Raw genomic sequence first — 26,962 nt, 5'->3', positions numbered from 1 at the left:
GATGATTAGCAAACATGGTAACCAGTTTCACTTTTTTCATCAGTACTTATTACCTTCATGTTATGGAAATTATACTAGTTTCAGAAATGCTTCAAAGGACCGTTAGTGCATTCTTTCAGCTCCTTCATTCAAGCTTGTATCGTTAGAAAAAAACCAGGTATTTGTTTTTGAATTTGGTCATGCACAAGTTTGAATAATAGAATGTAAAAATAACAAAACCCAAAGCATAAGAAGTAAGCCTTTATTAGATTTTTAAAAGAATTAAAAATAAATTCATGAAAATGTTCATAGTTACCATCTTGAAAAATGCATTCTTCAAAACAACAACAACACATTTTAAAGTATCCAATAAATTAAAGAAAACAAATTACATTGTTGTAGAAAATATCAGTAATTAAAATTTTTTGGTGCTTTCAAGTAAATTAACTTACACTTCTTGCTTGAAACATTCATTTTATCACATAGGGAAACCCGTACACCAGAATACATTTGGTCTGCAAGACATCTGTGATTTGATATGGCCTTATTTTTGAGAAGTATGCATGTTAAGATCTAACCATTTCTCACATAGTTGGTTCAGTTAGCACAGTGAACTTGAAAATAAGTCTCTAGCCAATATGGCATAGCATTTTTACTTATCAAATTCAAATATTGGGACAGTATTGTTGAACACTCTGCTTTGGATAAAATTGGAATGGAAAAGTGTTTAGAAAAAGACAAGCTGAATCAAAAAAAAAGCAAATTTTGTTTATAGAAAAAATTTCAGAACTTACTCCCTAATACAACTCAAGAAAGGTGATACTCTTGAAAAACAAAATAAATAAAAAGTTCTGAAGATATTTCAAGAGACTCGTTGTTCCTGTTTGCAGTTACAAATACAGTTATAAGCTTTCTTTCTTGCACACTTTTTTTAATAAGTACAAGTAGCAGAAGGAGGGACAAAATGATAATAGCAATTTTGAAAATAAAATTAACCAGAAACTTGATTTATCCTTGGTAACCCTGCCAGCAAGGGGTATATCACAGCTCTGCTGAAAGACATTTTCAAGGAATCTGGCAAGTCAGTCCAGGAACTGTTTTTATTCCTCTTTGCATATATTTGTTCTGAAAAGAAGGAATTATTTTAAAGAGCTAACAAGGACCTATAGATTGAAAAGGCTAACATGAACTTTCTAAGGATTATTTTAGGCAGTAATCTGCTCCCAGAGTATTTTCTTCCTAATGGGAAATTTTTAAATGTAACAAATTAATTTTAGGGGTATTTTAAACAATACATACAAGATTAGCATGTGACAGTGTTAATAACAATCATAATAATAATAAAAACAACATACAAAGATGACTTTAAAAATAGAATTAGAAAAATTATCCTGAAATTCTGGTGAACAAGCACCAAATCAGAGCCAAAAAGTATATATGGCTGCATGTTTTCCCCAGTCAATGTCACAATGACAAATTCTTGTATAAAAAAAAAAAAAACTCGATTTTAGACATAATATGGAATATTTAACCCCAATGTATATATTTGCTCTATATTGAAAGTATCCTAATTTGTCATTTCTTTAGCTGCCCCAAATGTTCCTATTATACAAATCTCCCCTATCATTCAAAATGGTCTTTATAAACCAGAAAACTGAGAAATACAGATAAATTCATGATTACAAAGTTGAGCATATACAGACGTAAGAAGAAATAATAGTGTGCAACACATTTCATTCCTGGACATTGTTTTACTTTTCTGATGATTTTTTCACCTTTAAATTACAACTCGTAAGCCCATTGATGCATAATACTGATCTAACACTGCAAGAATAAATAAATATCTAACTTACGTAGGACATAATGCTCAGTTACAGATCAATCCTGATGAAAGGCATTATTTAATATGTTCATCAGTAATTGAGAAAAGACTCCTGATCTTTGATTGGATGCTTTTCCACCAATATTCAAAAGTGCCAGTAGTATAAGTTCCATCAAGCCCAGTTGCAGAAATCCTATAACAATAGCACTGATTCCACTGGCATGAAAGAAGCTTTTCTTAAAATTGTCAGGTACTTGATGTATCATGTATTTATATAAAATGGAAGGGTATGATTTAAAGACCTGGTTGCTATTTCAAGCTTAGAGTTCTCATTGCTTGACAATTCCCATATGCAACATCTTCATAATCTAGACTTGTTTTCGCCCTGAACATGAATGTATACTTGACATTTTTATGATTATATTTCTAACTAAAAATACACTACAAGAGTTCAACAGAATTCTAAAATAATCATTCCATAAAATAACATTTTTTTAAATTTTAAGTGGTATTTTGGACAGAGAAAGATACTTTCTTAAATCTGTTATGGAATTTGTTTCAAAACTACTCCAATTACAGGTAAAAATCTGACGTTTTAACCAAGATAGCTTACTAAAAATGTTTATTACTATATTCGTGGCAAAAGTGCCTTAATTTTCTTTAGTTTGCTCTCCTTTTTCTTTGTATAAGGGTTAAATTAGAGTTAATGAGTGATTGGGTATAGTTTCTTCTGAAATTTTCGAATAGAAATATTTGAAAAGTTTTTGTTTCATCCATTACTTTAAATACTTCTATCCAACATGACACATTTGAAAACTGAAACCACCATCATTCTAATTCAGAACAACTAATAAATTTGACGCTTAAATAAATTTACTTACTTTAAAGAAAGGACAATGCTTATAGAAATTTTTTTAAAAAACATTTGGAAAAGACAAAATTCTGAGTATACAAGTGTTTATGTAGTAAAATCATGTTATTATTAATGTAGTAATGATATTTATATATAAATAGGCAAATACAGATGTGCTCTGGTGTTCTATGATGACGGGCAGGTTGGTAATGAAAGGGTTAAAATGGACCTGGAGGGGAATTAACAGGTAATATTGTCAAAAATATAGCACGAGTGATTAGAAAAATGAAGTCTTCAGAGCTGTGACACGGTAGTCAAATATTAATGTAGCTTATGAATTAGTTGAAAAAGATAAATGTAGGCAATTTGAATTAATAAATAAGCCTTGAAAAATGACATCAAACTTTTATAATCACAGTCATCATTTATTGATTTAATATCTTTTTGCCTACTGACATGTTGAGCAGCAGTACCACAGTTTTAAGATTTATATATATATATAAATGATGGAATAAGAAATATTATAATCAACTTCATAAAATAAAGTACAACATCTAAAATTTTCAAAACCTTTCACTGAGCAACCAAATGTTTGAGACAAGATTTAAAACCCAAAATATTTGTCACAAACTATTTTCATTCGTTGATGTCTTCTAGACAATTATTTTTGTAAACTATTATACTATGTAAAAATTAGAAGAGGGATATATTAACACTGATCTTTTTTCATTGTAGTGTTACTATTTTTAAACTTTATACACCTTTCGTTTTAAATGGAAATAGAAAAAGCGTTTGCAGCTTAGTGAGATACAACCATGGATTTAACACTATTAAGTTCTCTAGTCTTTAAACAAATAAAAATTATCTTAGAATAATTCTAATTACACTGTAAACCTAATAATATATCAAATAATATACTGATATATATATTCAACTCATTGTTAAAATGAATAACTAGCTATTTTTGTTATTTTACAAAGTTTTCTTTAAAGGACTTAAATTAAACAAGTCATAAAGTAATTAATATTGTAAATGAGAATATTAGTACTTGAAAATCTAGACATATGTCTGCAAAGTTAAAAAAAAAATATTCTATAATTTGCATATTTAATAATGTTGCAGAAAATTGAATACATGTCATACTAAGATATCAATTTTTAGCTTTGCAAAAAAAAAAACTTTCTATAATATTTAAAAGTCAACAAAAATATATTCTCCTATTAAATTTTAAATCATAATGGATATTGTATAGAAAGAATTTAGAAGAAAATACTGTAAAAATCACTAAGGAAAAAATTACGCTGCTCATAAATGATGTTGTGTATTGTTGGATATTCTGATTTCATCAGCATAATTATTTGACCCTGCCATCATGTCCAACTACAGTATTTCGGAGCCTCCAAACAAGAGGTAGATTTAAGGCAAAATATAAAATGTAAATTTTAAAAGTTGGGATTTTTTTTTTCTTTTGTTTTTTGAGAGCAATAAGCTTGAGTTTAAGAATACTTGACTATGTACTGTTCCACACAACATGCAGAAACAGGACTATATCTATGGATATGGAGCTATTGGGAAGTATGAAATATTAAATGTATAAACAATATAACATATTGAGTTTCATACTTATAATACTTTTGAGAGAAAGGAAAATAAGAAGCAAATTAATTTTTAATATGCTTTTCTCCCTTATACAAATGGCTGGACCAAGAATTCAACTGCTTATATAGTAAAAATCAAAACTTGTCGACTGTTACAGTGACAGGTTTTGATTTGTATGTTGAAGGTGGTGATTGTGATGTATTTACAGACATTGGTCCACAAACAACACTTGCTTGCCTCTTTGGAACTTACAAATGCTAGAGGTACCGTTGACATTACAAAGACAAGGATAATGATGGAAAATTTCAATAAATTTGAAATTATAATTTCATCAAGTAACAAAGCATATGAAAATATCAGCACTATCATAAAAACAATTGCAGGACCAACATAATGAGAGTAATTACTGTTTCATTAAGTGCCTCTCATCCCAAATCCAAAATTTATGACAAAATAAAATTATACAGGTTATCTGTACAATTTAGACTCGTTGTTTAGTAACAATGATTCCACACTGAATTCTGAAGACATACAGCTGCACAAAATGATCAACCATTTAAACAATTTCAAGTTATTTTGAGGATTAAAGATTAAATAAAACGTGTAACATCTAGTGACTTGAGTGTTTCAAACAATGACAGTGCAAAAATCTGTAAAGTTTACAACTGTCTGAAGTATTAAAACAATAAATAAGTCAATGATAATAAATATTATTAAAAGTTAAGTCCCAAAATAATTCTATCTGAGTGGTTGGCGTTAGGAAGGGCATCCAGCTGTAGAAACTCTGCCAAATTAGATTGGAGCCTGGTGTTGCCATCCGGTTTCACCAGTCCTCAGTCAAATCGTCCAACCCATGCTAGCATGGAAAGCGGACGTTAAACGATGATGATGATGATGATGATATACATAGATTAACACTTAAATTTTTTTGCTGCTGTCCCATCATTAATATCTCATTGCATAAATTAACACTTTTCACTCAACTAGAAAAATGAGCTTCAAAAAAATTAGCAAGTATGTCCATACTATGTACAAAAGTCTATATTACTTATTTTGTAGTAAAACATGTGCAATATTTTCACTGCTTTTTGCAGGATAATTTATATATAATACATTGCTTTTTTTTTTACTGCTTGGGGAGGGAAAGGCAAAATCCATAACCCTTTATTTTTCCAGAGTCTACAAGACAGGTGGAAGTAAATCATTTCCGAATCAGAGAACTGACTCGAATACCAGCAACAGAGTGAATCCTGCTAAACCAACCAACAAATTATCTCCCAAAACTCTGCAAAGAATTGAAACATATGTAGCAAAGCATTTTGTCGCTTGTTCTAACAATTCAATCAATTCACTGCCTGGACAGGTCAACTGGTTTTATTGACTATAAAAGAATAAAAAGCAAAATCAACCATGGTGGGACTTGAACTGAAAGTCAGAACAAAAAATACTGCAAAACATTTTGTCTCAAGTGCTAACACCCCAGTCAACTCTCTGCCATGTGTAATATGTTTCTAATTTCTGGTCCTAAAGCAATTTCTATTTTAGAATATTAAGCCAAAATTAATCTCCATATTTTCAGCAACAACACTACCTGGGAGAAAAATCTTTATTAGAAAGTGCAGATTAGAATCAGATTAAACATAAAATTCATCAAGTTAAAAAATTAGGAACAACAATTGCTAGAGTATTTTAATATAAACTTAATTCTATTATAAATAATGTTCTAGGCAGAAATTAACAAAGAAACCATACGAAATAGCAATATTTGATTTAAAAGCAATCAGTTTTGTAATAGGCAATTTACAAACAACAAAAAGGCATCATTTTTGTAAGATTTCTTGAAGTGATGCTCATCAATATGATGAAAAATATAGATATTTTAATAACAATTCTTTAGGATAGTTTGGAAATCCTTATAAAGAATTGCTTTATAGGTAACTACAAGATGAAAGTTTTCACAGCCAGTAGGTTTATATCAGATGAATTTCAGGAGAAATCTATCCAATGTCAAGAAATTTCTCTTGGACAAAAACACAGTTTTAATTTTTAATTTTAGAGATGAAAATAAAACAAAATCACCAAGGTATTGCCTTAAAAAAATTCTTCAGAAATTTATGTCATTTACACCTGTTGGAGTTGTGGGGTGTTCTTTAACAGTATGATTTTTAGATGCAATATCAACTTCTTGAATATTCAAATTCGACAAATTATATGCAACCTTTTGTTCAATCTGATCTTGACAAGCTCGCAAATAGTCCTAAAACAAAAAACAAAAAAAATTTACATCAACAAATAGTTTTCATTATTTCTTTATATTAATCTTTAGTTCATTTTCATTTCAGTTATTTGCTTCTTTAACCCTTTAGTGTTTAGATTACTCTGTTAAATGTAACATTTTTTTACTCAAATTGTTTTGAATTAATCATGCATTATCTTATAGCTTTGAGGTTTCAATGATGTGATTGTTTATATTTAGAATGTCAATGTAGGTTAAGTGTGAGAGGCTAGATATAGCCAGTTTGAAAATAAAACATAGAATATTTGGGCCAGATATGGCTGGTTTAAACACTAAAGGGTTAAAATATTAATTGTAGATATATATATCAAAACAGGAGATTGGAAATCAAATAATTTGATTCCCTGTCTGAAGAATAGAATTTCTAATAGGAGATATCTTACATGTACAATTTTGTAATGCCTGTTAGCAAATGAAATATATGTAATAGTGAATAAATAGGAAAAATATTTCCCAGAAGTTTCAACACTTATGTATGCCTCACACAAATATAACATCTACATACATCATCATCATCGTTTAACATCCGCTTTCCATGCTAGCATGGGTTGGACGATTTGACTGAGGACTGGTGAACCAGATGGCTACACCAGGCTCCAATCTGATTTGGCAGAGTTTCTACAGGTGGATGCCCTTCCTAACGCCAACCACTCCATGAGTGTAGTGGGTGCTTTTACGTGCCACCAGCACGAAGGCCAGTCAGGGGGTACTGACAACGGCCACGCTCAAAATGGTGTATTTACATGCCACCTGCACAGGGGCCAGTCCAGCGGTACTAGCAACGAACAGAGGTCCACATATTTTTTTTATTTGTTTCAATCATTGAACTATACCACCTTCAAGGGATTTTGTCATTAAAATTAAACCCAGCACTTAATTTTTTATTTATTGGTACTTATTCTATTGGTTGCTCTTTGCCTAACTTATGTTCTTACAAGAACATAAACAAACCAACACTAATAGTTAATCAGTAAAGCAGAAATGCAGATATAAACATGCATATACACATCTCTTTTCGGGTGCTGACAAAAGTTCCATGACTGTCTTCTCACTCTTCCTTCCTATTCCACAAATAATGGCAGCAAAACGAAAGGAAGGCCCAGAACCAATGAGAACACTGAAATGCTGGAGCGACAACATGTAGACATGTGCAAACAGTAAAATGGAGAGAAGCCTCTGCTAGATTCCTTATAGGTAAGAAACAGAGGTTCAAATTCTCTTGGGTAGGCAACTGATGGGGTGGGTGATATAGGTGTACTTTTAGCAGAAAAATGGGTAGATAAGGTAAGTGAAGCAGTCAGAGTATGTGATAAGATAAGTTAAGCTAAGACTTAGATAAATTAACAGTTACATTTATCTCTGCCTATAATCCCAGTCTGGACATGCAGATGATCAGAACAACCAATTTTATGAGGTTCTTTTGCAGACTCAACAACAAATAACAGAGACTTGGATATTGAGACTGGTGATTTCAAGGGGCATAGATTTTACAGTGTGCATGGAGATTACAGCTTTGGTTTTAGAAATAAGGAAGGAACAAGGATGCTGGAGTTCTGTGGTCCAAATAATCTAATGATCTGCAAAACTAACTTCAGGAAACCAGCCAGATTGATTACATCCTCACCAGACAAGTAAAAATTAAGTTAGGTTGAGTGGTACAAACAAGAGAATTACAACTTAATATGTTTAAATTAAAACAATTTTGGTCATGTATTAATTTTTGAATTTAGAAATGGATCAAGTTCAATAAGCTTTTTCGTAACATTTCATATATAAAATTTTAAAAGGTTTCTTACTAATTCAATATGTGTGATTTCATGTAGCTTCTGAAGTAAATTAAAATTCACCATTGGTGTATTAGTGAGACCTTGCATAGCTGCACCAATACATCCAACAGCAATAGTTGATGGGGTGTACGTCATGAATTTGCAATCTGAAATTAAACAAACGGTTGAAATCTCTGTAATTGAACATATATTTCCTATTAGTGGGGGATAAACCAGGATTGAATCATCATCATCGTCGTTTAACGTCCGCTTTCCATGCTAGCATGGGTTGGACGATTTGACTGAGGACTGGTGAAACCAGATGGCTACACCAGGCTCCAATCTGATTTGGCAGAGTTTCTACAGCTGGATGCCCTTCCTAACGCCAACCACTCAGAGAGTGTAGTGGGTGCTTTTACATGTCACCCACACGAAGACCAGTCAGGCGGTACTGGCAATGGCCACGCTCAAAATAGTGTATTTTATGTGCCAACTGCACAAGAGCCAGTCCAGGGGCACTGGCAACGATCTCGCTCAAAAGTCCTTACACATGCCGCAGGCACAAGTGCCAGAAAGGCGACACTGGATTTTTTAGAAAAGGTAATACAACACTAATGTGAAAGCAAAATATAAAGTGTTGTTCAGTTAGTGTTGAAAAATAGAATTCTTTTACTTAGATAAGTTTAGTAAGAATTGAATCCACATATTTGTGAGACATCAGTAAGCGAGTAAGTATTGTAATATCACACACTCGTAGTAGCTGCTAGATGGTATGCATCAAGAGGCAGCTTGGTGAACTGTGAAAATAAACTATATTTAAAAAATGTGAAAAAAATACAAATTGAAAATCAGGTTCCAGTCTCATTTGGCATGGTTTCTATGGCTGGATGCCCTTCCTAACACAAACCACTTTACAGAGTATGTTGATTGCTTTTACATAGCACCAGCACAAATCATCATGATCATCAACATTTAACGTCCATTGTCCATGCTGGCATGGGTTGAACGGTGTGACCAGAGCTGGCAAGCCAGGGGGCTGCACCAGACTCTCAGTCTTCTATCAAGTGATTCTAATATATCATAATGTGCCTGCACTCCTAAGATTAAAGTACCTACATCACCACCAAACTTATAAAATAAAGAGATTTACACTCTCTTTTCTGGCTATACTAAAATACATAATAAACTAATAATAAGCAGTCACACATGTAACAACTAAGAGGTCATATCTTTACAGACTGCATAGTTAAGTATTTGCATATATAAACCTTCACAGAAAGGGTTTTGCCCGAAATCTACATGCATTCTGTTCTTGGCAGTTCTCAGTTGGTAAGATTTTCTGTATTCATCATAAACTGTAGAAAAGAATATTATGTAATAACCACTCTTCCTAAAATATTGGAATCTTTATTTGGTCTTGAATATATCACTAAGAGAAGTAACACTGGGTATATTTTCACTTACTATTATGTAATTTATAACTATATTTCATGTTATGATATCTATAGTTGTTAGTATATTAAATTTTTCAATCATTATACAAGCAGGAGAGAAAAGATTATTTACATAATAAACTTCAGATTTTTAATTTAATGCTAAATTATAAATTTTAAATGAAGTTGTTTAATCCATTTGTTTACATTTGATATTTTGTTTTTATAATTCTTCAATATTGCTAGCATTGAGGGTATGCTAACATCAAATGTATATCCAGGTTAAATGAATGAAGTTAAATATTTCATCAAAAGTCGTTCGCATCAAATTAAATATATAGAAGTTGTTTGTTTGTCTCAATCAAAATTTGTTCACCATTTATAAATACGTATGTCTAAGTTTTTATTGAAGCTTATCCGATATAAATAAATTTACTAATCTAAACTTAAAAAGAGTTTTACTTCTACTTTACCTGTGAGTGAGGAAAAAATGCAAAAGCAAAGCTTTAACAATATCCAGAAGCCGAAACTTTCAAAACAGAATCCACAGAAAAATTAAAAATTAAATGAGCTGCTGCTACGAGCCAGAAAGATATGTAATTAAATTTCATTTGTCTTTTCTTAATTAAAACCAAAATACCATTTCATAACATTAAAATAACAGTCTTTTGCTCACCTGTATAACACATTGCTATAAATGTGTGTGCATGTTTTTTAATGATATTTATTCTCAATGAATCTATTGGAAGACGTCTTAAAATAAGTTCAATAAAATCATTTGGTGTAATAGCCATCAAGTCCCACTTCAAAACACACAGTAAATGAAGCTCCATAGCCTAAAATGTAATAAAAGATTTTTTTTTTATGTACACGAAAAAGTTGAATTTATAACTTTGAAAATATTTCAAGTAAAATATAATTTTAAACTTATCATTCAACAGATATATATTAAGCTCATATGTCAGATAAAAGAGAAAAGTCTGCATCAATCCCAAGAAAAGAAGAGAGAGCAGACAAGGAGGCCTGGGTTATAGAAAACATTAAGTCAAATATTATGTTGATACTGCATAGTTTAAACAAGAAATTACCGATTCACCAAATACATACAAGAAAATAAAACCAGTGATCAGACAAGCCAAAACTCACATTGGTTTCAACCAACTAAAGTAACACACAAACACTAAATCAAATTAAATATTACAAAACAAGGTTACCAAACAGTTATGTAATGAAATACAAATTAATGCAGTTTCTCATAAGGTGGGGGGGGCGCAGTGCTTGAGGATTCAAAAAGGAGTAGAGAAATAGCCAAGCTTAATAAAGAAAGAAAAGAAACTGAAATGAATTTTCATCTTAAACTTGCCTGACACCAAAGCAAAGAAAGATGAAACTATTTTCTCTTCCTAATTATAGAGGTGAAGTGAATAAATTCATTAATAAGGTGGGGAGCCTGGTTAGTTTGAGAATTATAGAAAAATGTTTAAAATAATATTATGATTAAAATATTTAATCCTGTATCATCATCATCATCATCAATTAATGTCTGTTGTCCATGTTGGCATGGATTGGGCAGTTTCACCAAGGCTGGTAAGCTGAGGGCCTGCACCGGACTCCAGTCTGATTTGGCATGATTTCTACAGCTGGATGCCCTTCCTAACGCCAACCACTCCGAGAGTGATTGCTACAACTATGATTTCACATGGCTTGATGGGTCTTCTTCTCAAGCACAGCATATTGCCAAAGGTCTTGGTCTTTTGTCATTGCTTCTGTGAGATCCAATGCTCAAAAGGTGCTTTAGGTTTACTGAAAATATTTTTGAACAATTTGAGGGCTTGCTGAAAATAGTATAAGCCTGTTATTAAATTGTATTGTTGGATTGCAGGTGTAGATCTAAATTTAGCAAAATCAGAGTAAATGCCATATTGCCTGTTATCAAACAGAAGTAAATGGTTAAATTTTAGGTTACTGGGTTTCACATATGAAATGATGCACTATCAAGGCAAATGACACATTGCTCATACCAGCACAGAAAAATGGGAATTAAAAATATAATGATCACATGCAAACAAAAGTGAGCTTTTCCCCATTCTTTTTCATTCACAAACCACAACTCTTTATATGCCTCGGCACCAGTACCCTGGCACATGTAAGGACATTCGAGCAAAATCGTTGCCAGTGCCCCTGGACTGGCACCAGTGCAGGTGGTACGTAAAATACACCATTTTGAGCGTGGCCGTTGCCAGTACCGCCTGACTGGCCTTCGTGCCAATGGCACGTAAAAGCACCCACTACACTCTCAGAGTGGTTGGCGCTAGGAAGGGCATCCAGCTGCAGAAACTCTGCCAGATCAGATTGGAGCCTGGTGCAGCCATCTGGTTTCACCAGTCTTCAGTCAAATCGTCCAACCCATGCTAGCATGGAAAGCGGACATTAAACGATGATGATGATGATGATGATGATTCTTATCTTCTTACTCACCTCATAAAACTTGCCATTTTTGTCTATCACCACAATATCCTTCAACTTATCTTTATTTTACACATATCATAAAAAAAGCAGAATTCATGCTTTCAGCAAAACATAAATGTCCTTCACTTTCACATCATGGCGGTTGATGACATTTAAACCAATACAAACGATGCACATAAAATTATTTATCAATTAGTTAAATGAATAACCCCTACAGCGATGCTTTTCTATCTACAATTTATGTCATCTTACATAGCACTGTGTTTATATTTTCATCAATTCTGGAGTCCAACATTTATACACTTCAATACACATTAAAAAAATGGAGAATAAAATCTCACCAGAAGGCTCTCCAAGGTAATAGAGTGATCTGTATACATCACTAGTTTCTCTGCAGCTAAAGGAATTGTCTGCATCATCTTGGATGAGAGGAACATACAAGCTGAACCTAGAAGCTGTAACTGGTTTCGCTTAATTGGGTGAACACAAAGAAATCGGTCCAGATAATTCATAGAGAGAGGAAATACTTCTTCTTCACAACTCAATTCACCACAAACCTGAAATTGCACATAAAAACAAATTCATTCTTCTTCTTGTAGAAAGATATAAATTAACAACACTATTAAACAAACCAAATACAAACTAGAAAAGTTTATAGAAAAATACATGGATCTGCATGTACATACATGCATACACACATATATATATGTATGTATACATGTGTGTGTGTGTGTGTATGCAAAGAAGGGCTAAGTAGTGATTGAGACAAATATAAACTTGTGTGAGAGATATTTGAACTTAAAAGATGGCTATTCACTGTGGTCCATCATAGTGAAATATTCTCACTGTAGACGAAAAAGTGTAAACACACCATGATTATTTTGAAGTGCTCTCTTCAAGATCAATGGATGCATGCACTTCAAACTGGCCATGATGTGTTTACCCTTTCTGTCTACAGTGAGAAGTAAACTGTATGATGCATGTGTGCGAACAGCCATGCTACATGGCAGTGAAACATGGGCCAAGACTGCTGAGGACATACGTAGGCTTGAAAGAAATGAAGCTAGTATGATCCACTGGATGTGTAATGTGAGGGTGCATACACGACAGAGTGTAAGTGCTCTGAGAGAAAAGTTGGACATAAGAAGCATCAGATGTGGTGTACAAGAGAGATGATTGTGCTGGTATGGTTATGTGCTGCGTATGGATGTGGGGAGCTGTGTGAAGAAGTATCACACCCAAACAATGGAAGGAGCCCGTGAGAGAGGGAGACCCAGGAAGACATGGGATGAGGTAGTGAAGCATGACCTTCACAGAGGAAATGACAAGAGACCGAGACCTTTGGAGATATGCAACCATTGATTACATCAACATGACAGAAAAGGATGTACTATCGGCCATTGATGAGATCAAACTCAGTAACAGGCTCTGATGGACTCCCGACTGTTCTCTTAAAGACATGTAAAAGGGCTCTTTCAAAGCTACTGCAGATACTTCTGCGGAGTTTCTTTGCATGTAGTAAACTTCCCAACATGCTAAAAGAGGATATAATATGTCCTGTCCATAAAGAAGGGAGCAGAGCAGATGCTAAAAATTACAGGCCCATCTCTCTGACCTCACATGTTGGCAAGACAATGGAACGCATTATCAGAAAAGGCTGATCACGTTCCTAGAAGAAAACAAACTTCTCACAAACATGCAACATGGCTTCTGTTCATGGAGGAACTGCCTCACATAGCTGCTGCAGCACTTTGACTGGGTACTGAAGCAACAGCTAAACCAGTCAGCTGTAAATGTGATATACCTCGACTTTGCCAGGGCCTTCAACAAGGTTGATCATAGCATGATATGTCACAAGCTGCGAAACCTTGGTATTACTGGGAAACTGAGAGAGTGGCTGCATGGCTTTGTAAAGGGCCAAGAGTCAGACAGTTGTAGCCAATGGTGCTCACTCTGAAGAGACACCAATTCTCAGCGGACTCCCACAGGGAACTGTACTGGCGCCACTACTATTTGTGGTGGTCCTCTCAGGCATGCCCTCCATGGTACAGTCAGTTATGCTGACGACACAGGAGTATCACAGGCAGTCAAGAACCCAGAGGACATCATAAAACTGCAGAAAGACCTGAATGAAATATACAAATGGGCTAAAAATAACATGCAGTTCAATGCTATGAAATTTCAGGCACTCCACTATGAGCCCAACACCAGGCTAAAATCAGAATAAACTGGACCAGAAGGTAACACAATCACAAAGTCAGAGCCCATGCATGATCAAGGGGTTCACATGAGCAATGATGCAACATACCACATGAATATTACCTAGATGGCAACACTGCACAGACGAGTGGCTAAATGGATTTCGAGGACATTCAGAACCAGGAAAAGGGAGGCCCTGCTACTCCTATGGAGGACTTTCGTTCTCAGCCACTTGGACTATTGCTGCTAACTATGGTCTCCAGAGAGTGTGAAACAAACTGTGGAACTCAAAGCAATCCAGTGCCAATACACAAAGAAAATTAACTCAATGCAAAAGATGGGCTACTGGGAGAGGCTACGGGAGCTGAGTCTTTGTTTCCCAGAGAGAAGATGAAAGAGATATGCAGTGATATATATTTGGAAGATCTTGGAGGGTTTAGCTCTCAGTTTAAGAACTGACAGCTATACCATTCACTGAACTGGATGGCACTGCATCATACCAAAGATCTCATCTTCCCCATCTAAAAGAAGGACACAGTACTGCAATAGTCTGGGTTTCAAGGGCCTACAATTGTTCAACATTCTGCCAAGCAACATTAGAGGTCTACGTGATGGTGATGTGGAAGTTTTCAAGAAACATCTGGACAGGTTTCTATCTGAGATACTAGACGAACCCACATTGCGGCAGGAGACACAGAGAGCGGAGAAGAGTGGGACATAAGAAGGATGAGATGTGGTCTGCAAGAGACTGCACTGGTATGGTCATGTGTTGCGTGTCGATGAGGACAGCTGTATGAAGAAGTGTCACACACTAAGAGTGGAAGGAACCAGAGGAAGAGGCAGACCTGGGAAGACATGGGATGAGGTGGTAAAGCATGACCTTCAAACGTTGGGCCTCACAGGGGCAATGACAAGACACCAAGACCTTTGGAGATATGCTGTAATTGAGAAGTCCCAGCAAGTAAAGTGAAATCACAGCCGTGGCCAATGCCAGTGTTGCATAACCGGCCCATTTAAAAATACTCTTGAATCATCAGACGATATGATGTGCTTGCGAAAACCTGTCAAGTCAAGTGAAATCGAAATTGTAGTTGTGGCCATTGCCGCCTAAGCACCATTCGAGCATGGCTCAGTGCTAGTGCCCCTGACTGGTTCCCCATACCAGTGGCATGTAAAAAGCACCATGTGAATGTGGTCGATGCCAGTTCCATCTGGCTAGCTCCTGTGCTGGTGGCATGTAAAAAGCACCATCCAAACAGGGTCAATGCCAGTGCCTGCTGACTGGCTCCTGTGCCAATGGCACATAAAAAGTGCTATCCAAATGTGGTAGATGCCAGTACCCCCCAACTGGTTCCTATGCCAGTGGCATGTATAAAGCACCCACTACACTCTTGGAGTGGTTGGTGTTAGAAAGGTCATCCAGATGTAGAAACATTGCCAGATCAGATTGGAGCCTGGTGCAGCCTGCTGGTTTGCCAGTCCCCAATCACACCAGCCAACCCATGCCAGCATGGAAAACGGACGTTAAACGATGATGATGATATACACATATGTATATACATATATATGTGTCCGTCTGTGTGTGCATGTATAGTAATCCAATACAAACAAATGTGATGAAGCATGTCCATGTAATGGAAATCCAGAAGAGCCAATCGAAATTTCATGTGGAATATATAAACCATTAAGTCAGGAGGTGTGTGAAGTAAATAGATATTTAACCACATGACACCCTTAGGATTATGGTTGTTTTGCAACCTTCTTTATATAGTATAAATTTCAATGTGGAAGAAATTATGCAAACATGATTGCATTAATATGTATGAAATCATGCCTAGATAACATCTTCAATGTATGAAACTATCAGTAGCTCATAATTATATATTATGTACACTAAACAATATCTCTCACCAGATAGAGTACTTTTTTATCTTACCTTAATGGAAAAGCAAACTATATATATATAACCAGTCATCTCTGAATGCCTTATACATTTAGATAACTTTATATTATTATTGTATATCCACAAATTAATGCAAATTTAGAAGGCTAACTCATCAGATCACCAGGACATTGTTGTTTATTTTTAGAATGACAATGTTAAGTATGTGTAAGAAGCCAGATCTGGTTGGTTTGAATATAAACCAGAATATTTGGACCTGATACAGCCAGTTTAAATGCTAATGGGTTAATCTACCACTAATCTGTCTCCATATCCATCCTTTATCCTTATACTGTCATCTCCAACCACATTTTACATTGATCACACCCATCCCTGAGCCACTAAATTCTTTCCCTCTCTCCACCACTACACATCTCTCACTTAAAGAATCTGAATTATGCCGTCTTTGAATGTAGAGTCGTAAAGCTAGATAGTGTAGAATCAATAGAAGGAGGTCTGCTCAATCCAGAGAGGGTAGTATTCTCCAATTTGCCAAAAAAAATTTGTCCATATGTTTGCATTTGCTGAAAATTTCTGATCTGGAATTCAGCAGAGTGATGGAATTTTTAGATCTTAAAACAGCTAACCACCTATCTTTTTTCTAACTCATGGACAAAAGTAAAGCCACTAAGTTGGCTAACCACATACGGGGTTTGAAGACCAACTCTATGTCACGTACAATCAAGTGGAAAAGCATAGAAGAATCAATGTCATATACTAATGGATCAAAAAAATGCTCGTATACGCAGCTGAATGATCGCATATCCTTTTTAGATCTAAGAATTGCATTGCACTGCTGAACTCCAGATCAGTAATTTTCAGCAAATACAAACATATGGAGAAGTTTCTTTTGGCAAATTAGAGAAAAGCCACTCTCCAGACTGAGCAGCTGTGTCGCAGACTTTAGACCCCTTCCATTGATTCTATACCATCTAGCCTTATGATTCTATGGTCAAAGGAGACATAACGCTAATTTCTCTTGTTTCTTTTTCCTGTTTTTTCACTCTACCACTTTTTGAACCCACCTTCATCTCATTTTTTATTGAGATTACTCTTGTTCTGCCTGATTAATAACTTGTAAAGATCATGTGCTCGGAGCCCAAAGATTACTTGAAGACACTAGGTATATTTCAATGTATGAAACTATCAGTAGCTCATAATTATATATTATGTACACTAAACAATATCTCTCACCAGATAGAGTACTTTTTTTTATCTTACCTTAATGGAAAAGCAAACTATATATATATAACCAGTCATCTCTGAATGCCTTATACATTTAGATAATCATGCTGTTATCTAAAACCCAGTGCGAAATCGATTGGTAAGTTAGGTTGAAATGGATCTATAATATAATTTGAGTAATTTTTCAGATTAACACCTGCACGATTACCTAACCCTAACCCTGACCCTAAAGTCCTAATACTAACCCTAAACCCTAACCCTGACCCTAAAACCCTAACCCAAAAACCCTAACCCTAACACCCTAGTGAAAATCGTGCAGGTGTTAATCTGAAAAATTACCATAATTTGATTAGTACATCCACTCTATTGACAAATAAGTCTCATTTTACTGACAAATGGATTCTTAGATGACATTATGTGTGTGTGTGGAGAGAGAGAGAGACTGCCTGTCTGGAACATATTCTATCGGTTTCTTCTGGCGACACCGCTAGGTCATCAGGTCAAAAGAAATTACTACTGGTGGTCAAGTGATGAAACACATGCGCGCATGCACACACACACATAAAATGATCTTCAACGCACTTTCTGTTTTCAAAATTCACTCGAAAGTCATTGGTCGACCCGGATCTAAAACAGAAAACAGTTACTCAAGTTGCCATGCAATGGGGCCGAGCCCGAAACCACGTGGTTGCGAAGCGAACGTTTTAACCACAAAGCCATACCTACACCCATCCACATAAACTGTGTTATATATGATATATATGCATACATACATACATACATACATACACGCACGCATGTATACATACACATATATGGAAATATATACATATCTGTATACGCATACACAGTATATATTCTATATGAAATATATATATATATATAAATTATATAATTTATAAGTAATAATGTATAATACATTATATATAATACATAATATACAATATATAATACATGATAATTACTAAATATATCTAATATATATATATATATATATATATATATGTATATATATATATATATATATATATATATATATATATATATATATATATATATATATATAATACATACGATGGAATAAGCAATACTTGTATTACATATACAATTAGCATTATTAATAAAAGCTATACCTCTAACATCCATTGGGATACCATAACTCTCATGTGTGGCTTTAAGTCGTCCTGAACACATGTAAAGTAGTTTGCTGATGGCTGATATCTTTCTTCGGTACTGAGGAGATTCTGTAGAACACGGTCATCATCAATTAGGTTTGGATCCTCATAAGCTCTTCTTAGTGTATCAGTTTCACAACATATTAGATCCATTTTGAATTCTTAATCCCTTTCTTTTGTGGGGTAGGAAGAATTATATATCAAGTAGACACCTCATTCACACATACATATACATACATATATATATATATATATATATATATATATATATATATATATATATGAATGTTTGGGTGTGTGTGAATGTTTAGGGAGGTTGTGAGGTGAGGGTGAGTTGGTAAAATGTTATAAAAAGCTTGTATTTGTAATTATTACAAAACGAAATGTGATTGTTTGTGGGGAAATCCTTATTTGTATACAATCACTGAATCAATGTGATTTCAAGAACTGTACTGACAAAACTGTTTTCTTCGTGTCCGTGATGACTCTTTATGATTTCTTAAAGTTTTATTCTTCATAGTTCCGAAAATAAATAATCGGCAAGTCGAAAAAATTGGAATAAAGGTTTCCTACTTTAACCTGCTTATTAATTAGAACAATTAACAATTACAGGCAGTCTCACCCATTGATACTTTGCTGGGGTAATTTAAATATAATTACGTCTGAATGTGCGTGAATATATCAGTTGGATCTTTGAAGAATTCGCCGAACTCGGAGTACTTGGCAGCCCGATTGAATTAAATAACAATGAAGAGTTCGAAAGAGTTGAAATGGAGAGAAAGATTTTAAGCAACCATCAAGTAATAATAAACGGAAGGGACGACCAGTGTTTACGATGCGATTGCGCGGACGGCGAATTACGGAAAATGCCGAACAGAGCCGAACCACAACAACAACAAATGATTTTTAATTAAGTTTACATTTGGTTTTTGTTTTCTTTTTATTTTTAATGTGTGTTTATGCTGGGATAAAATGTCACGTTTATGATTTGTTACTGTATTGTAACAATGATTAATATGAACAAACAGAAATCAGGAAAGGAAAGCGTACAATAAAAAAAAAAACTTTGAGAACAACTTCTGCTGTGGTTGTTGTCAAATGATTTACATCAAGTCATAAAGTAAACAAACAAAACAGCTTCTCCAGTCATGTTATATACAGCGGAGAGCATTCAATTTCACGTAGCATCTGAGTTTTTTGTTTTTGTTTTTTATTAATCAAGGGCTTATAATTTCTGTTAATTAAAATAACAGACCATTCACGCACTCACTATATGTATGTAACTTGGTGGCCGAGTACCACCAGACTTAAACCTTTTAATTAACCGATGCAAATTATGTGTCAGAGTGTGTGTATGAGTGAGTGTTTGTGTGTTTGTGTGCGCGCGCGTGTACGTACATGAGTGGATGGGTGTGTGTGTGTGTGTGTGTGTGTGCGCGCACACACTCTCACACACACAGACACACACACGCACACATGAATACATGCATAAATAATTCTTACGAAGGATCTCTTTCAGAAGTTATTTTGCAGGAATCTTTCCAAAATTTTTTCTTTCAACGTCATTACTATTTGAAGTGAATAAAAAATAGATAAAAACAACTGAATGATTTAGTAGATTCATTCAAGATACTTTGCCACTTTCTTTTAAAATAATTAAAAGATACAATGGTAAGTAGCTTAAAGAAATAAAAAGAAACTCGACCATTGGACCTCACGGGGGCAATGTGGCGATGCTGGTGTCACATAACTGACATCCATGCTCGTGGCACATCAAAGCACCCATTACACTTTCAAAGTGGTTGGCATTAAGATGGGCATCCAGCAGTAGCAACCATGCCAAATCAGACTGGAGTCTGGTGCAGCCCCTCAGCTTGCCAGCCCTGGTCAAACTGTCCAACCCATGCCAACATGGACAACAGACGTTAAATGATGATGATGATGGTTCAGTAGCCTAAATGACTGACAGAAAAAAATTGTCTATGTACTCAAATTTGCCTTTTAGCTATAGAATGGATACAAAAGCTAAATTGCAAGTTTTGAAGAAAGAAGAGATGATTTCAATAAATTAAGAGTTTATTTTATTAGAATATTAATTAACAGGGAGTTTGGTAATTTACTAAAAGATATAAGGTGACAGCTATGTTTCTATCTTTTTGAAACTTGTCATCAAAATATAACCAAACTTTAATCTGCTTGATCAGTTGACAAAACTTAAATAGTTTTATAAACTTAAGACAGTGCATGAGTCTATAGCCATCAAAGTGCAGAGTAAGTTCATAGACACAAGAATGATAAATACCAGTTCATAGTCAATTGTACACGATAGTTGAAATACTGTACCAAGAAGTTGTGGCGATGATGCAGAGCCAGAGTGGTACATGTTGTATGTGAAGTTGTGGCTGTGATGCTGCTGCTTGTGTCACTTGGTACAGGTGTTCTCGCAGGTTGTATATTTGCTGTTGATCCATGGTGAAGTAATTCATGAACAGTGCAGTGTTGTAACCAGTGTGAGTACGTAGAGAGATGTTGATGTTAGGACAAATAGTGGTGACAGAGACAGAGGTTGCCAAATGGTGTTGGACAAAGTTGGTGAGTCTCCACGTAGCTGCTGTTGTACTGTTGCTAGAACTGGTGGTGTCTTGTGTGGTCAGTGACTAGACCTTAATAGGTCTGGAACCAAAAGACCTTGAAACAAGAAGCTGGAGTTTTATAAGAAATTGTTGGTTCAAAGCTGGGTAGAAAACAGGCTGTCACAAGCGACCCCTTATTTGAAGGCTGCGATTGGTTGGGTTGTATATTGGCACACGATAGAGCAAGAGACAAATTGCGCCAATCTCAACCAATCAGAGTAGTGGACACAACAGGGTCCAAAATGCGGCCAAAGGCTAGCTGTTATCTACTACGTTCGTATGTATGTATATATAATAGAGAGGAGAGGAATTTCACTCAAATGTATGCTACAGATAACCCCTCACAAGTCATTTCGTGGGAGACAAAATAGATGATAAAAGGAAGATATTTCTGTAGCGAAGAGATGAAATTAGAAAGAACAGTTGGTCATTAAAGTAGAATGAAAGCTGGCACTGAACTACAGAAAGAAATGCGTGTTCTAAGTCAGGTGAGCCATTTTATAATGGAATGTTTGCTCATTTGGTTGAGAATGTGAGCAAAGACTGCCATTCTGTAGTTTGGGTGAGGCATCTACAATGATAAAGCTTGCGGCTGCCGCAAATCCTTTATCACGTCGGGGCCACCATTTTATAATGGAATTAAAGGCTTGTGACACCTGTGGAGTATTTCCTGCCATTACAATTATTTCTGTAGTCTTAAGGATCTGGAACTCGAAAAAGAAGCTTACAAGCAGAGTGTAATTCAATAGTCGTTTATTTTTAGTTCTCGTTCCCAGTGACCATCTTTATGGCAGCGCATGGTTTGTTATAGCTCCGTTCATGTGAGGTTCATTACCTCTGGAGATAACAGGTGAAGTTAGAGCAGGATAATAGTCCGCAGTGAGCTGCCAGTTTCACAGTGTTTCTCAGCGTAAGTGAAAAGGAAGAAAGAGAAAGAATATCTTAATTCTCCTGCTTAAATAGTGGTTGCCGATGAGTCTTGCTGTCGTCTCATATATGGCAAATGGGTGCAGGTGAGATCTCGCTCCTGTCTCAGACATGGTAATGGCTACCGATGAGATCTCATACAAAATGGTGCTGGCTTCTTGTGCTTCACTACAATTTAAATTTCAAAGAAGTAGAACTGGAATCTTTATATAAAGAAAATTTTTTATCAGTAGTTTGATCTTTAAACATTTCTTCTAAATTGATAGTGCTTAACGAACTTAATGCATTAACATTCAATGAATCTACATATAGGCACAGGAGTGGCTGTGTGGTAAGTAGCTATAGGTGCAGGAGTGGCTGTGTAGTAAGTAGTTCTCTTACCAACCACATGGGTCCGGGTTCATTCCCACTGCGTGGCACCTTGGGCAAGTGTCTTCTATTATAGCCTCGGGTAGACCAAAGCCTTGAGAGTGAATTTGGTAGACGGAAACTGAAAGAAGCCCGTCGTATATATGTATATATATGTGTGTGTTTGTGTTTGTCCCCCCACCATCACTTGACAACCAATGCTGGAGTGTTTACATCCCCGTAACTTAGCGGTTCAGCAAAAGAGACCGATAGAATAAGTACTAGGCTTACAAAGAATAAGTCCTGGGGTCGATTTGCTCGACTAAAGGCGGTGCTCCAGCATGGCCACAGTCAAATGACTGAAACAAGTAAAAGAGTATTCATTCAAGAAAGTGCATCAGCTGCAGAATTTTCAACACCCTTGATACACCGTATATCCACAGTATACTGTGAAATATAATCAAGGTGTCTAATTTATCTCGGAGAATATTTTCCAGAAGAATTTTTTAGTGTATGTGTCAATGGTTTATGGTCAGTAAATTATGTAAATGACCTACCTTCAAGAAGATGTTTGTAGTGTTTAATTGACAAGTAAGCTGCCAACAATTCTCTGCCGAAAACGCTGTATTTCATTTCTGGTACCTTGAATTTTCTGAAAAGAAGGATAATGGTTGCCTAGAACCACAATGAAACTGTTGTAAAACTCCACCAATTCCAGCATCGGAAGCATCAACTACCAACAATAATTTTGCTTCAGGAAAAGCCTTTAATTCATCTTTTGAAGTTATAGCTTCATTTTTCTTTCTCCTATTCTTTAATAATTCAGTCAAAGGAAATATTCTTTCTGTGCAATGTGGAATAAAGCATTGGTAGCAATTAATGAGTCCTAAATATTCCTGGAGCTTTCTTAAAGAATTCGGTATTGGAAATTTATTAATAGTTTCAACTTTGTCTGGCAGTGGGCGAATTCTACCTTTATCAATGAGATGACCTTAAAAAGATATAGAACGTTCACCGAAAACACACTTTGATTGATTTATCACTTTACCATGTTTAGTCAGTCTTTTGAAAATTTGTTTTAAGTGATTTTCATGACTTCTGACGGACTAGCATTGAGAACATCGTCTCTATAAACAAATACAAAAGGTAAATCTCTTGTTACTTCATCAATGAACCTATGGAAAGTATTTGCTGCGTTCCTCAGTCTGAAAGGCATACGAAGGAATTCATATAACCCAGATGGAGGTGTGATTGCTGTTTTTGGTATATCCTTCTCTTCAACAGGAATTTGATTGTATGCTCCAACTAAATCTATTTTAGAAAAGATATTACAACCACCCAACAGAGCTGCAAAATCATAAATGTGTGGGATTGAATATTTGTCTGCTTGTGTCTTCGCATTAACTTGTCTAAAATCCCCACATGGATGCCAGTTTGTGAGATTTTGTTTTTTTACCAAAACTAAAGGTGTTGACCAGTTACTGCTAGAAGGATGAATTATTCCAAGGTCTAACATGTGACGAAATTCAGCCATAGCAATCTTTAATTTCTCTTGAGATAATCTTCAAGTTTGGAAAACTTTAAAAAAATTTTTTTTTTTAACCCCCCCCCCCTCAAGCAGGCTATTCACATGCTAGAAATAACGGCCAAATCTATTACTACCTAATTCCTTCATACTAACTATCAGAGTTTACACAACAATTCAAATAAGTCTTGTTGGATTTGAGTAATAGACATGGCATAAAAATAGCCAATATCTCAAAGGAGTGTCATGGAGTTTAACAACCAATGATCAATGATTAATTTCCCCAAAATCAAGGTCTTTATAACCCCTCATACCTGAATTCTAAGAATCGCATTTCATGAAAGAATTCTCTTTGATGAAAGTTTAGAATTGAAATATGGGCAGTAATTTCAACCAATGGGAAACCAACAATTATACTTGTTCGGGCAACATTACCATTATGTCATATTACCGTCTTTTACGATTAGCTGACTGCTCTCTACAGTAGCAATGGGTGAAATACTACTAAGCATTTCGTCCAGTGTGCTAAAGATTCTGCCAGTTCACCACCTTAATAATAATCCTTTCTACTATAGGCACAAGGCTTGAAGTTTTAGGGGTGGGAACCAGTCAATTACATCAACCCTAGTGCATAACTGGTACTTAATTTATCGACCCCAAAAGGATGAAAGGCAAAGTCAACACCTGTGACATTTGAACTCAGAACATGAAGACAGATAGAATACTGCTAAGAATTTCGCCTGATGTGTTAACGATTCTGCCAGCTCACCACCTTAAGGTTTCAAATTTTGCCACCAGGGCAGCAATTTTGGGAGAGGGAATGAGTCAATTACATCAACCCCAGTGTTCCACTGATATGTAATTTACTGACCCTGAAAGGTTGAAATGCAGTCAACCTCGGCAGAATTTGAACTCAGAAAATAGCGATGGGCAAAATACTGCTAAGCATTTCGTCAAGCGTGCTAACAATTCTGCCAGCTCGCTGCCACCTTAACCGTAATAATTGCTGACAGTGCATTAACATTTACACTTTGCTCTACATCTTTACTGCCACCTTTCAGCTTTCTATTCTCAAGAGGCACATTATCTGCTGGTGCAATATTATCCTTATTTTTTTACTTTCCTTTTTATTTCTTCAATTTCCATGTTTGTTAGCAACCTATTTGTTATTGCTTTTGCCTGATTGTCTAACCTCCAGTAGTACAAAGAGGATTTACGAGAAAAAGATCAACAACTGGGACAAGATGGCCCTACATGGAGAATTTGTCCAACATCAGATATCACTCTTCTGCACAAAAAGAGCAAAGAATGGATTTTCATTGACATACTGGTACCTGCAGATCAAAACATCGTGAAGGCAGAATGAAAAAGCTGAAAAAAATCAAAACCTGGCATTTGAAGTGGCGCATGTGATTGGCGCATTTGGAACCATCTTAAGGAACAACAAAAACTTGGAATCAGAAGCTGAAACTACCAAACATCATTGGAAGTACAGTGCGTGGTCATACTCGGAACGACATATGTGTTCAGGATAGCATTGCATTTTTAAGCTGTGAGGAGTAAAGATATGACATAGATAACCTAGAACACCAAAACTGGAATCAAGATAATAACAATCTTCATATAATAATGATTATGAAGCCTGTTGATCTGTCACACAACTTCCAGTTTGGTTTACAACTTGCATTTTCCTTTCCCTATTTATACACACACACACACAAACAAATATAACAGTATTTTCTGTGTCTCTGTCTGTCTATTACCAAACTGTTTTCTTTCTCAATACTTCTGTTAAAAATATTCAGTTAAGTTATAATAATTGAAAATAAGAAATTTCTTATATTAAAAGAAGTTAATACAGAAAGTAAACAAAATTCATGTCTCTTCAGAAAACTTACAAATGTTTTGTTTTAGTTTAATTTCATAAGTTACTTTTTTAAAAATAAAAATTGCCATCTAGGAAGGGATTGGCGTTAGGAAGGGCATCCAGCTGTAGAAACTCTGCCAAATTTAGATTGGAGCCTGGTGTTGCCATCCGGTTTCACCAGTCCTCAGTCAAGTCGTCCAACCCATGCTAGCATGGAAAGCGGACGTTAAACGATGATGATGATGATCTATTTGCCTAGTTTCTTTTCTTTCTTCCTTCTGTTATTCTCTTACTTTTTCTCTCCCCCTATCCTCACTTCACTTACTTTCTTTTACCTCTCTCTCTCTCTCATTCTTACTATAACTCCTTTTCTTACTCGTTCATTCTTTTTTTATTCCTCTTCCACTCTTTTATTCTCTTTCCTTCCTTCTTACCAGGTTTTTTTTTCTCTCTCCAAGACACAAATAACTGAGATTCCCTGCTTCCTTCCCGTCCATCATTTCAGAAAGCTAGTTCAACGATTAATTTCTTATAGCAATTTTCAAGAAATCTGCTGCAGACACTTTCATAAAAGCAACTAAAATTACTGGTATTGATGGAGGGTGTACTTTGCTGATGTCCCACATCAACCTGCAATCATCTGATACAGATTTTCCCTTCACTATAAGACAGTGTCAATTCTATGTCTGGCCTGTACTTACTATGTCAATGAGCAAAAAGTCAAGGACAATGCTTACCAAAATGTGGCATTTATCTTCTTACAACAGTGTTCAGAAGCAGTCAAGTCGACAACATGTTGGCTACTCAGTTTAACATACTACTTCAGTATCTCTTGTCCAACCCATACTAGCATGGAAAAAGCACATGTAAAATGATGATGATGATGATCATCATCATCATCACACAAAATACCATTGGTGAAATAACAAAATTTTACTGAAAAA

At 35.2% G+C, this 26,962-nt stretch overlaps 1 protein-coding gene across 1 annotated transcript; it reads right to left on the bottom strand.

Moving 5' to 3' along the window:
* Window positions 1-227: 227 nt before the first annotated feature.
* LOC106878898 (G1/S-specific cyclin-D2) lies at window positions 228-19,550 on the bottom strand. Its single transcript, XM_014928247.3, has 5 exons — window positions 18,677-19,550; window positions 12,559-12,774; window positions 10,425-10,584; window positions 8,346-8,482; window positions 228-6,510 (listed from the first exon to the last, which is right to left on the bottom strand). Exons 1-5 carry the CDS (start codon window positions 18,869-18,871, stop codon window positions 6,358-6,360), a joined length of 861 nt encoding a protein of 286 aa, XP_014783733.2. The 5' UTR covers window positions 18,872-19,550; the 3' UTR covers window positions 228-6,357.
* Between the last annotated feature and the right edge of the window lie 7,412 nt (window positions 19,551-26,962).

The sequence above is a fragment of the Octopus bimaculoides genome, chromosome 8 (genome assembly GCF_046866305.1).
Source record: "Octopus bimaculoides isolate indiv1 chromosome 8, ASM4686630v1, whole genome shotgun sequence".
Classification (NCBI taxonomy): domain Eukaryota; kingdom Metazoa; phylum Mollusca; class Cephalopoda; order Octopoda; family Octopodidae; genus Octopus; species Octopus bimaculoides.
The sequence above is the reverse complement of the archived record's forward strand: the minus strand, read 5'-3'. Positions and strand labels throughout refer to the sequence as shown.

Coding starts and splice junctions, on each gene's coding strand:
- LOC106878898 (XM_014928247.3), bottom strand. CDS start 18,871: ATGGATCTAATATGTTGTGAAACTGATACACTAAGAAGAGCTTATGAG. Junction 12,775..18,676: donor TATCCCAATGGATGTTAGAG/GTATAGCTTTTA, acceptor GTGCAATTTCAG/GTTTGTGGTGAATTGAGTTG. Junction 8,483..10,424: donor TATAGCAATGTGTTATACAG/GTGAGCAAAAGA, acceptor GTTTAATTTCAG/ATTGCAAATTCATGACGTAC.